The 12,113-nt window shown below is 38.7% G+C and overlaps 1 protein-coding gene across 2 annotated transcripts in view; it reads left to right on the forward strand.

The window, feature by feature from the left end:
* The first annotated feature begins 2,383 nt into the window (after positions 1–2,383).
* The window catches only part of LOC133535806 (dihydropyrimidinase-related protein 2-like), a 34,594-nt gene continuing 24,864 nt past the window's right edge, over positions 2,384–12,113 (forward strand). The window contains exons 1-3 of one of the 2 annotated variants that reach the window (XM_061875763.1): positions 2,384–2,743; positions 2,823–2,916; positions 9,657–9,921. In XM_061875763.1, the coding sequence (XP_061731747.1) occupies positions 2,858–2,916; positions 9,657–9,921 (324 nt within the window). In that variant the 5' untranslated portion in view covers positions 2,384–2,743; positions 2,823–2,857. The remainder of the gene's footprint in view (positions 2,744–2,822; positions 2,917–9,656; positions 9,922–12,113) is intronic. The other variant, XM_061875762.1, reaches the window with a different exon arrangement.

Here is a 12,113-nt window from a genome sequence, read left to right on the forward strand (position 1 = left end):
GGTTTGACGACATTTTCTTACGAGATTTGATTAAATTTTCAGATAAGATTTGACGAAATTTTCAGATGAGACTTGACGACAATTTCTTATGAGATTTGATGAAATTTTCAGATAAGATTTGACGACATTTTCTGATGAAATTTGACGAAATTTTCTGATGAGATTTCATGAAATTTTCCTAAAGAGATTTGAAGATATTTTCTAATGAGATTCGACCAAATCTTCTGATGAGATTTGACCACATTTTCTGATGAGATTTGATGAACTTTTCAGATTAGATTTGACTATATTTTCGGATGAGATTTGATCTCAATAAACATTACAACTCTTTACTTCTTACACCTTTTTGTGGCCTCCAACAAAATCAAGGTCTTTCATAGGGGTGTGAATCTCCCGGGCAGAAGTCCGACACGACAGTGCGGCTGCATCAAAAGAGACGTCAGAGACGCTTTGCTGAACAAAATATTACAAGTGAGCGTCCTTATACAGGACTGCAGTACCTGGAGGAGGTCAAGTCCAAAAATGTGTCCCTAACTTGGAGAAGCCAAACTATGAGCTTTATATTCCTCCTTCCTGTCTCTGTGTGTGGGAAGTCAAGATATTATCTGATGAGATTTGACGAAATTTTCTAATGAGATTGGATGAAATTTTCTGATGAGATTCGACAAAATTTTCAGATGAGATTGGATGAATTTTTGTGATGTTTATGAAATTTTCTGATGAGGTTTGATGAAATTTTCTGATATTTGATGACATTTTCTGATGAGATTTGACAAAATTTTCTGATGAGATCTGTCAAAAATTTCTGATGAGATTTGACGAAATCTAATGAGATTTGATTAAATTTTCTGATGAGATTTGACAACATTTTCTGATGAGATTTGACGAAATCTTCTGATGAGATTTGATGTAATTTTCTGATGAGATTTGACGAAATCTTCTGATGAGATTTGATGAAATTTTCTGATGAGACTTGACAAAATTTTCTGATGGGATTTGACGAAATTTTCGGATGAGATTTGATGACATTTTCGGATGAGATTTGACCAAATTTTCTCATCAGATTTGACCAAATTTTCTCATCAGATTTGATGACATTTTCTGATGAGATTTGACACAATTTTCTGATAAGATATGATGACATTTTCTGATGAGATTTGATCAAATAAGATTTGATGACTTTTTCTGATGAGATTTCACGACATTTTCTTATGAGATTTGATTAAATTTTCAGATAAGACTTGACGAAATTTTCTGATGAGATTTGACGAAATTTTCTAATGAGATTGGACGAAATTTTCTGATGAGATTCGACAAAATTTTCAGATGAGATTGGATAAATTTTTGTGATGTTTATGAAATTTGGTTTGATGACATTTTCTGATATTCGATGACATTTTCTGATGAGATTTGACAAAATTTTCTGATGAGATCTGTCAAAAATTTCTGATGAGATTTGACGAAATCTTCTAATGAGATTTGATTAAATTTTCTGATGAGATTTGACAACATTTTCTGATGAGATTTGACGAAATTTTCTGATGAGATTTGACGAAATTTTCTGATGAGACTTGACAAAATTTTCTGATGGGATTTGACGAAATTTTCGGATGAGATTTGATGACATTTTCTGATGAGATTTGACCAAATTTTCTCATCAGATTTGACCAAATTTTCTCATGAGATTTGATGACATTTTCTGATGAGATTTGACACAATTTTCTGATAAGATATGATGACATTTTCTGACTAGATTTGATCAAATTTTTTCTGATGAGATTTGACAAAATTTTCTGATAAGATTTGACCAAATTTTCTAAAGATTTGACCAAATTTTCGGATGAGATTTGATGACATTTTCTGATGAGATTTGACCAAATTTTCTCATCAGATTTGACCAAATTTTCTCATGAGATTTGATGACATTTTCTGATGAGATTTGACACAATTTTTTGATAAGATATGATGACATTTTCTGATGAGATTTGATCGAATTTTTTCTGATGAGATTTGACAAAATTTTCTGATAAGATTTGACCAAATTTTCTAATCAGATTATACCAAATTTTCTGATGAGATTTGATGACATTTTCTGATGAGATTTGACGACATTCTCTTATGAGATTTGACCAAATTTTCTAATGAGATTTGACCAAATTTTCTGATGAGATTTGACCAAATTTTCAGATGAGACTTGACGACAATTTCTTATGAGATTTGATGACATTTTCAGATAAGATTTGACCAAATTTTCTGATGAGATTAGACCAAATTTTCTTATGAGATTTGATGAAATTTTCAGATAAGATTTGACAAAATTTTCTGATGAGATTTCATGAAATTTTCCTAAAGAGATTTGAAGATATTTTCTAATGAAATTTGACGAAATTTTCTGATGAGATTTGATGAAATTTTCTGAAGGGCTTTGATGAAGTTTTCTGATGAGATTTGACGAAATTTTCCACAAAGTCTACAAATGTTTGTTTCTCTCAATGTTTTGGTTTGTGAAGCCCTTTTAGGTTCTTGTGATTCAAACGGATGGATCTTCAAGTTGAAACTTGACGTTGTCAACAAATAACGTGTGAGTGACATCTGCTGTCAAGTTAGCGTCGATGGCCTTTTAGTTTCTGTTTTTGTCTTTCAGCCTCGCTCGGCCGATCCGAGGCCAGCTGACCTGCGAGCTACCGGAGAGCCGAGAGCAGGTGATGACGTTCCAAGTATTTTGACTTCTGACTTTGGAAAGGTGAAAATGAAATGACTCTATGCGCTTGTCGGGCACTTTTTGGACACGGAAAGGCGTGAATATCTGCCATCTTGGAAAGGTCCAGAGGTGTTGTAATTGTGACGCGTTGGACGCATGGTGATGCGGGTTTCGTTCTCCCAAGGATGCACTCGGGCTTCGGACACAGCGTGCAGGTAGGAAAACATTTTTTATTAAGGAATAAAACAGACTTTTGACAAAACTAAGTGAACTAGCATGGGAGCTAGAAAACTAATAAGGCTATAGCATGGAAGCTTGCGTAAACAGAACAGGGAACCAAAGTCGTCACTTGTTGCGTGTAGCAAACTAGGAAGCAAGCCTGAATGAACGGAGAAGGCAGGCTTAAATAAAGACAGCGATCAGAAAACACAGGTGCGCGTCAGGAGCAAGCGGCAGTTGAAAACAATAAGCAAACATTTGTCTATGTTTTAGTTTTTTCCTCTGCATTTGTCTGTTTCCTGTGTTTAGTATTTCCTGTCTTCTAGTTCCTGTCAAATGCTCTTAATTTGTCAGCTTCCTGTCTTGTTCCCTGAGCGCTGTGTTCCTCCTCAGTGTGTTTAGTATTTCCTGTCTTTTAGTTCCTGTCAAGTGCTCTTATTTGGTCAGCTTCCTGTCTTGTTCCCTGAGTGCTGTGTTCCCCATCAGCTGCGGCTGATTGGCATCTGGCCACACCTGTTGCCAATCAGCCGGCTCCTATTTGTACCTCCTTTGTCTTGTGTCAGTTGCTGGATCATTGTATTGTCTTGTCGATGTCACATCTAGTCTCTCTTGTGATGTGTCGTGTCGTACCTTGTCTTTGCAGCGTAGCGGTAAGTTATATTCAGTTGGTGTTTGTAGCTTACTGTTTTTTTGTTCCCTGCTTCCGTTTTATTTTTCACTATACAAGTACGACTTCTGTTTGCCTGTTCGCTACCGGCTAGCTTCCACGCTAAGCTCCTGTTCGTTATTTTCTAGCTCCCAGGCTAGCTCCTTTTGTTTGATTTTTACGGCTCGTGCGCGCTTTGTGATTGTACCCTTTAGGTTTTGTTTTTGTCTTAGTATTTAATTAAATCATGTTTTCTCATTCCATGCCCGCCTCCATCTCTGCATCTTGGGGTTCGTCACCAAATAACTCTGACAGAAACAAACTGAGAAGTGCACAAACAAACTCAAAAATATAAAAACATAATATGATCCAGGCAGCGGATCATAACTAACCTATGAGTAGGGTTGTCCCGATACCGGTACCAAAATGTATTACGATCCTTGTCGATACTTTACCACAAAAAAAATTGCAAAATATTGGCTTTATTTTAACAAAAAATCTTACAGTATATTAAACATATGTTTCTCTTTGCAATGTTGTCCTTAAATAAAATAGTGAACATAAAAGACAACTTGTCTTTTAGTAGTAAGAAAGCAAACAAAGGCTCTTAATTAGTCTTCTGACATATGCAGTAACATAACTATTATTTTGTCAACATTATGAGGGACAAACTGTAAAAAAAATATTATTCATCTACTTGTTTGTTTACTGTTAATATCTGCTTACTTTCTGTTTCAATATATTCCATCTACACTTATGTTAACATTTAATAATCACTTATTCTTCTCTTGTTTGATACTTTACTATTAGTTTGGGATGATAGCAAAAATGTAAGTATCGATCCGATACCGAGTATTTACAGGATCATACATTGGTCATATTCAAAGTCCTCATGTGTTTCCTGAACTTATAAACATAATATGAATTTAGAAAAAAGATTAAAAAATAGTATTGACTAGATACGCTCTTGTACATGGTATCATTACAGTGGATGTCAGGTGTAGATCCATCCATGGCATTTGTTTACATTCAGGCGCGCTAGCTTTTGTTGGCGCTGACGTCGGTGAGCTATTGTATCCTCCTACGGTGTGCAGTGAAGCATGTTTAGCTATTCCTCGTCCTGCAGGGATGATACTTGTAAGAAACTCACTTTATTTGTTGCCATGGAGGCAAGGATTCGAGATTTCGAAGTAGTTAAAACACTGCCGACTGCGGATGCATGTTAGCCGCTAGCTAGTTAGCCATGTCTTAAAGCACCTCTTCCCGAGGGCGTTTCAGTGTTATAACCTTTATCTTTGGTTTTTAAGCCAAAATGCGTCTGTTCTCCCTTTTCTGTCTACACGCTGTGTATGCTTGTAAGTACTCTGTGATTGTGCGCTGCCGAACATGCTCCTCTGCTGGTAAAACCAGTGCCGTCATGCCAGTATAGTATAGTACCGTTTTGGATTCGTTAGTACCGCGATACTATACTAGTACCGGTATACCGTACAACCCTACCGCAGCTTGTCGTTCCAGAGTTTCATTTGCACTTTGCCGCCACTGGGAAGATTATTCTTGAGTTGTCTGGAACCATTTCCTCAAAAACGGAGAACTGTTTCTAGTATTTGGACTTGAGATGTCTGATATTATCGGCTGATAAATGCTTTAAAATGTAATATCCGAAATTATCAGCATCGGTTTCAAAAAGTAAAATTTATGACTTTAGGGAGAAGTACAGAGCGCCAATAAACATAATATCCACAACTTTTCACACACACAAGTGAATGCCATGCATACTTGGTCAACAGCCATACAGGTCACACTGAAGGTGGCCGTATAAACAACTTTAACACTGTTACAAATATGCGCCACACTGTGAACCCACACCAAACAAGAATGACAAACCCATTTCGGGAGAACATCCGCACCGTAACACAACATAAACACAACAGAACAAATGCCCAGAAACCCTTGCAGCACTAACTCTTCCGGGACGCTACAATGTACATCCCCCGCTGCCCCTGACTCCGCCCACCTCAACCTCCTCATGCTCTCTCATGGAGAGCATGTCCCAAATTCCAAGCTGCTGTTTTGAGGCATGTTAAAAAAAAGAATGCACTTTGGGACTTCAATAATAAATATGGCAGTACCATGTTGGCATTTTTTTCCCATAACTTGAGTTGATTTGTTTTGCAAAAACTTGTTTCATTGTTTAATGCATCCAGCGGGGCATCACAACGAAATTAGGCATAATAATATGCTCATTCAACGACTGTATATATCGGTATCGGTTGATATCAGAATCTGTAATTAAGAGTTGGACAATATCGGATATCGGCGAAAAAGCCATTATCGGACATCTCTAATTTGGACTCTTCGATTACGCTCAGTTGGGGCGACATAGTCTTGACCTATTTACTTGGCCAGCCATGTGGAAACGCTTTTATTGGCCCTCCCCCAACACCAACTCTCTAGAACAGGGGTCTGCAACCCAGATGTTGAAAGAACCATATTGGACCAAAAATACAACAAAAAAAAATCGGGAGCCGCAAAAAAAATAAAAGCCTTATATAAGTGTTATAATCAATCAATGTTCATTGATATAGCCGTAAATCCCAAGTGTCTCAAAGGGCTGCACAAGCCACAACGACAACTTCGGCTCAGATCCCACATCAGGGGAAGGAAAAACTCAACCCAGTGGGATGAGAATGAGAAACCTTGGAGAGGACTGCAAGACATGACGATAATACTACAAAAACTTGGTATATTTTTGGAAAAACTGTTTCTCTCTTTATACCGAGTAATACAACGAAAACTGGTACATGAAAGTACAAATTCAACATGTGGAATTTGATATTTACAATATGAACGATCCAACATTGAAAATATACCAAAAAGACAAAATGTTGAATATTGAGAATATATGAATGAATAAAGATAAAATCTTAAGACTATATAAACGATTATACATTGAATATTTAGAATAAAGAAACGATTAAACATTGAATATTTAGAATGAATGATTGATTTAACATTAAATATCAAGACTATATGAACCATTAAACATTGAATATTTACAATAAATAAGGGTTAAACAGTGAATATTAAGAATACATGAACGATTAAACATTGCATATTTACAATAAATACCGCTTGAACATTGAATATTTACAATAGATACCGGTTAAACATTGAATATTTTTGATAAAGACCAATTAAACTTTAAATATTAAGAATATATGAACAATGAAAAAATTTATTATTTACAATAAATACCGGCTAAGCATTGAATATTTACAATTAGTCCCGGTTAAACATTGAATATTTACAATATATGAACGATTAAACATTGAATATTTACATGAAATATTGGTTAAACATTGAATATTAAGACTATATGAACGATTAAATATTGAATAATTACAATAAATACCGGTTAAACTTTGAATATTTACAATAAATACCAGTTAAACATTGATTATTAAGAATATGTTAACGATTAAACATTTAATATTTACAATAAATACCGGTTAAACATTGAATATTAAGAATATAAGAATAATTATACATTGAATATTTACAATAAATACCGGTGAACCATTGAATATTAAGAATATATGAATGATTAAATATTGAATATTTACAATAAATACCGGTTAAACATTGAATATTTACAATAAATACTAATTAAAAAATAAATATTACAAATATATGAACGATTAAACATTGAATATTTACAATAAATACCGGTTAAACACTGAATATTAAGAATACATGAACAATTAAACATTGCATATTTACAATAAATACCGGTTAGACATTGAATATTTACAATAAATACCAGTTTAACGTTGAATATTAAGAATATATGAATGATTAACATTGAATATTTACAATAAATACCGATTAAACATTGAATATTTACAATGTATGAACGATTAAACATTGAATACTTACAATAAATACCAATTAAACATTAAATATTAAGAATATATGAATGATGAAACATTAAATATTTACAATAAATACCGGCTAAACATTGACTATTTACAATAAATGCTGGTTAAACATTGAATATTAAGACTATATGAAAGATTAAAAATTGAATATTTACAATAAATACCGGTTAAACTTTGAATATTTACAATAAATACCAATTAAACATTAAATATTAGGAATATATGAACGATTAAACATTAAATATTTACAATAAATACCGGCTAAACATTAAATATTTACAATAAATACCAGTTAAAAATGGACTATTAAGAATATATTAAAGATTAAACATTGAATTTTGGCAAAAAATACAGGTTAAACATGAAATATTTACAATAAATCCATCCATCCATCCATCCATCATCTTCCGCTTATCCGAGGTCGGGTCGCGGGGGCAACAGCCTAAGCAGGGAAACCCGGACTTCCCTCTCCCCAGCCACTTCGTCTAGCTCTTCCTGGGGGATCCCGAGGCGTTCCCAGGCCAGCCGGGAGACATAGTCTTCCCAACGTGTCCTGGGTCTTCCCCGTGGCCTCCTACCGGTTGGACGTGCCCTAAACACCTCCCTAGGGAGGCGTTCGGGTGGCATCCTGACCAGATGCCCGAACCACCTCATCTGGCTCCTCTCGATGTGAAGGAGCAGCGGCTTTACTTTGAGTTCCTCCCGGATGGCAGAGCTTCTCACCCTATCTCTATGGGAGAGACCCGCCACACGGCGGAGGAAACTCATTTCGGCCGCTTGTACCCGTGATCTTATCCTTTCGGTCATGACCCAAAGCTCATGACCATAGGTGAGGATGGGAACGTAGATCGACCGGTAAATTGAGAGCTTTGCCTTCCGGCTCAGCTCCTTCTTCACCACAACGGACCGGTACAACGTCCGCATTACTGAAGACGCCGCACCGATCCGCCTGTCAATCTCACGATCCAATCTTCCCCCACTCGTGAACAAGACTCCTAGGTACTTGAACTCCTCCACTTGGGGCAGGGTCTCCTCCCCAACCCGGAGATGGTATTCCACCCTTTTCCGGGCGAGAACCATGGACTCGGACTTGGAGGTGCTGATTCTCATTCCGGTCGCTTCACACTCGGCTGCGAACCGATCCAGCGAGAGCTGAAGATCCTGGCCAGATGAAGCCATCAGGACCACATTATCTGCAAAAAGCAGAGACCTAATCCTGCGGTTACCAAACCGGAACCCCTCAATGCCTTGACTGCGCCTAGAAATTCTGTCCATAAAAGTTATGAACAGAATCGGTGACAAAGGACAGCCTTGGCGGAGTCCAACCCTCACTGGAAATGTGTTCGACTTACTGCCAGCAATGCGGACCAAGCTCTGACACTGATCATACAGGGAGCGGACTGCCACAATAAGACAGTCCGACACAATTTACAATAAATACTGGGTAAATATTTGATATTTACAATAAATACTGGATAAACATGAAATATTAAGACTATATAATGGATTTAACATGAGATATTAGGACTAAACGATCAATGAAAGGCTGAATACTAAGAATAAATGAACGCTATTAGTTACTCGACACATTTTGCAATCAACAAAAACGCGTCCGATAAGTTGAAACATGAAAGCAAAGAGTAAAAAAAAAATCTAATAAAAACTGGCATTTCAGCAACACTTTGCTTTTGGGTCACTCTCCGTCACATAGATTGTGACTTTCTCTCAGAGAAGAATAAATTATCCATCCATCCATTATTCCATCTCATTCCATCTCTTCGTGTTCCGTAACCCAGCAAGCCTTAATTGTCTTCTCGTCCCAACGATGAACATATTTTCCACGAGTCTGGTCAGAAGAAACACTTTCTTCAGGTTGAAGTGGAATAATTTGTCCTTTTGTTAGGAAGGACAATAGTATTAATGGACATGACACCAAATGGTCTGGACTGTTACAAGCGATCCCTTCCTCTTGACTGCTCTTCTTCTTGGCTTCACATTGCTTTTAGGTCACAGACCCCCCCCCCCCCCCCCCCCACTCCCCCCCCCACACTCCCCCCACACACACTTCATTTGCTGCCCCAGCTCTTCAGCTGTCAACTTCCTGCTCCTCAGTCACTGACTTCAGACTGCAGTTTGTCTCCTCTTTCCCTAGACGCCAAATGTCTGACAGAAGATTTTCTCAGGACGACGATGCCGCCTCACTCTTGTCCAAGCTCGGTTCTGACTCTCCTCGGCCCAGGATGAAATATGGCGGCATGTTCTCCAGTGTGGAAGGAGCTTTTGAGAACAAAACACTGAACTTTGAGTCGTTCAGCCCACGGACGCAGCGCCGCAGATCTGATCGCACAGGAGACGCACCAAGAGAAAGCCAAGCGACTGCGGTGGTCCTTTCTGGACACATTCGGGACGAAATCGAGGTACATTACTCCCATGTTGTGAGATGAATGAAGATCTAATCCATCTGAATCGGTCTCAAAAATATTGAAATAATTGACGTAAACTCAATTATGTAAAGAGGATGAGGTACAGCTATCAATTTTGAACAGGATTTAAAGCACCCAATGACAATGTTTCTGGGTCGAGACTCAGGACCTTTAAAATACATTCCATGGTTCTCAGAGGGAAAGATGAATTGTAAGATGGATGCACGGTAGCGTCTGTGGTAATGCGCTCGCTTTACTGAAGCGTCATGTTGGTTAGAGCACAGAGACAAAAGATGAAGCTTTGCATTTACTGCTCCACCTCGTACCCTTGACTATGGTCCACAGCTTTGACTTAAAAGATGATGCTCTGCATTTACTGCTCCACCTCGTACCCTTGACTATGGTCCACCGATTTGACTTGAAAGATGAAGCTCCGAATTTATTGCTCCACCTCGTACCCTCTAGTATGGTTCACAGCTTTGACTTGAAGGATGAAGCTTTGCGTTTACTGCTCCACCCCGTACCCTCGACTATGGTCCACAGCTTTGACTTGAAAGATGAAGCTCTCCATTTACCGATCCACCTCGTATTCTTGACTATGGTCCACAGCTTTCACTAGAAAGATGAAGCTCTGCATCTACTGCTCCACCTCGTATCCTCGACTTTGGTCCACAGCTTTCACTAGAAAGATGAAGCTCTGCATTTACTGCTCCACTTCGTACCCTTGACTGTTGTCCACAGCTTTGACTTAAAAGATGAAGCTCTGCATTTACTGCTCCACCTCGTACCCTCGACTACGGTCCACAGCTTTGACTTGAAAGGTGAAGCTCTGCATTCACTGCTCCACCTCTTACAATCGATTATGGTCCACAGCTTTGACTTGAAAGATGAAGCTCTGTATTCACTGCTCCACCTCGTACCCTCGACTACGGTCCACAGCTTTGACTTGAAAGGTGAAGCTCTGCATTCACTGCTCCAACTTGTACCCTCGACTATGGTTCACAGCTTTGACTTAAAAGATGAAGCTCTGTATTCACTGCTCCAACTTGTACCCTCGACTATGGTTCACAGCTTTGACTTAAAAGATGAAGCTCTGTATTCACTGCTCCAACTTGTACCCTCGACTATGGTCCACAGCTTTGACTAGAAAGCTGAAGCTCTGCATTTACTGCTTCACCTCTTACCCTCGACTATGGTCCACAGCTTTGACTTGAAAGATGAAACTCTGCATTCACTGCTCCACCTCGTACCCTCGACTATGGTCCATAGCTTTGACTTGAAAGATTAACCTCTGCATTTACTGCTCCACCTCTTACCCTTGACTATGGTCCACAGCTTTGACTTGAAAGATGAAACTCTGCATTTACTGCTCCACCTCGTACCCTTGACTATGGTCCACCGATTTGACTTGAAAAATGGAGCTCTGCATTCACTGCTCCACCTCGTACCCTAGACTGTGGTCCACAGCTTTGACTTAAAAGATGATGCTCTGCATTTACTGCGCCACCTCGTACCCTTGACTATGGTCCACAGATTTGACTTGAAAGATGAAGCTCTGCATTTACTGTTCCACCTCGTACCCTCGACTATGGTCCACCGATTTGACTTGAAAAATGGAGCTCTGCATTCACTGCTCCACCTCGTACCCTAGACTGTGGTCCACAGCTTTGACTTAAAAGATGATGCTCTGCATTTACTGCTCCACCCCGTACCCTTGACTATGGTCCACAGCTTTGACTTGAAAGATGAAGCTCTCCATTTACTGCTCCACCTCGTATCCTCGACTTTGGTCCACAGCTTTCACTACAAAGATGAAGCTCTGCATTTACTGCTCCACTTCGTACCCTTGACTATGGTCCACAGATTTGACTTGAAAGATGGAGCTCTGCATTCACTGCTCCACCTCGTACTCTCGACTATGGTCCGCAGATTTGACTTGAAAGATGAAGCTTCGCATTTACTGCTCCACCTCGTACCCTCAACTATGGTCCACAGCTTTGACTTGAAATATGAAGCTCTGTATTCACTGCTCCACCTCTTACCCTCGATTATGGTCCACAGCTTTGACTTGAAAGCTGAAGCTCTGCATTCACTGCTCCACCTCTTACTGTCGATTATGGTCCACAGCTTTGACTTGAAAGATGAAGCTCTGTATTCACTGCTCCACCTCGTACCCTCGACTATGG

This window comes from Nerophis ophidion, linkage group LG17 (assembly GCF_033978795.1).
Source record: "Nerophis ophidion isolate RoL-2023_Sa linkage group LG17, RoL_Noph_v1.0, whole genome shotgun sequence".
Taxonomy (NCBI): Eukaryota; Metazoa; Chordata; class Actinopteri; order Syngnathiformes; family Syngnathidae; genus Nerophis; species Nerophis ophidion.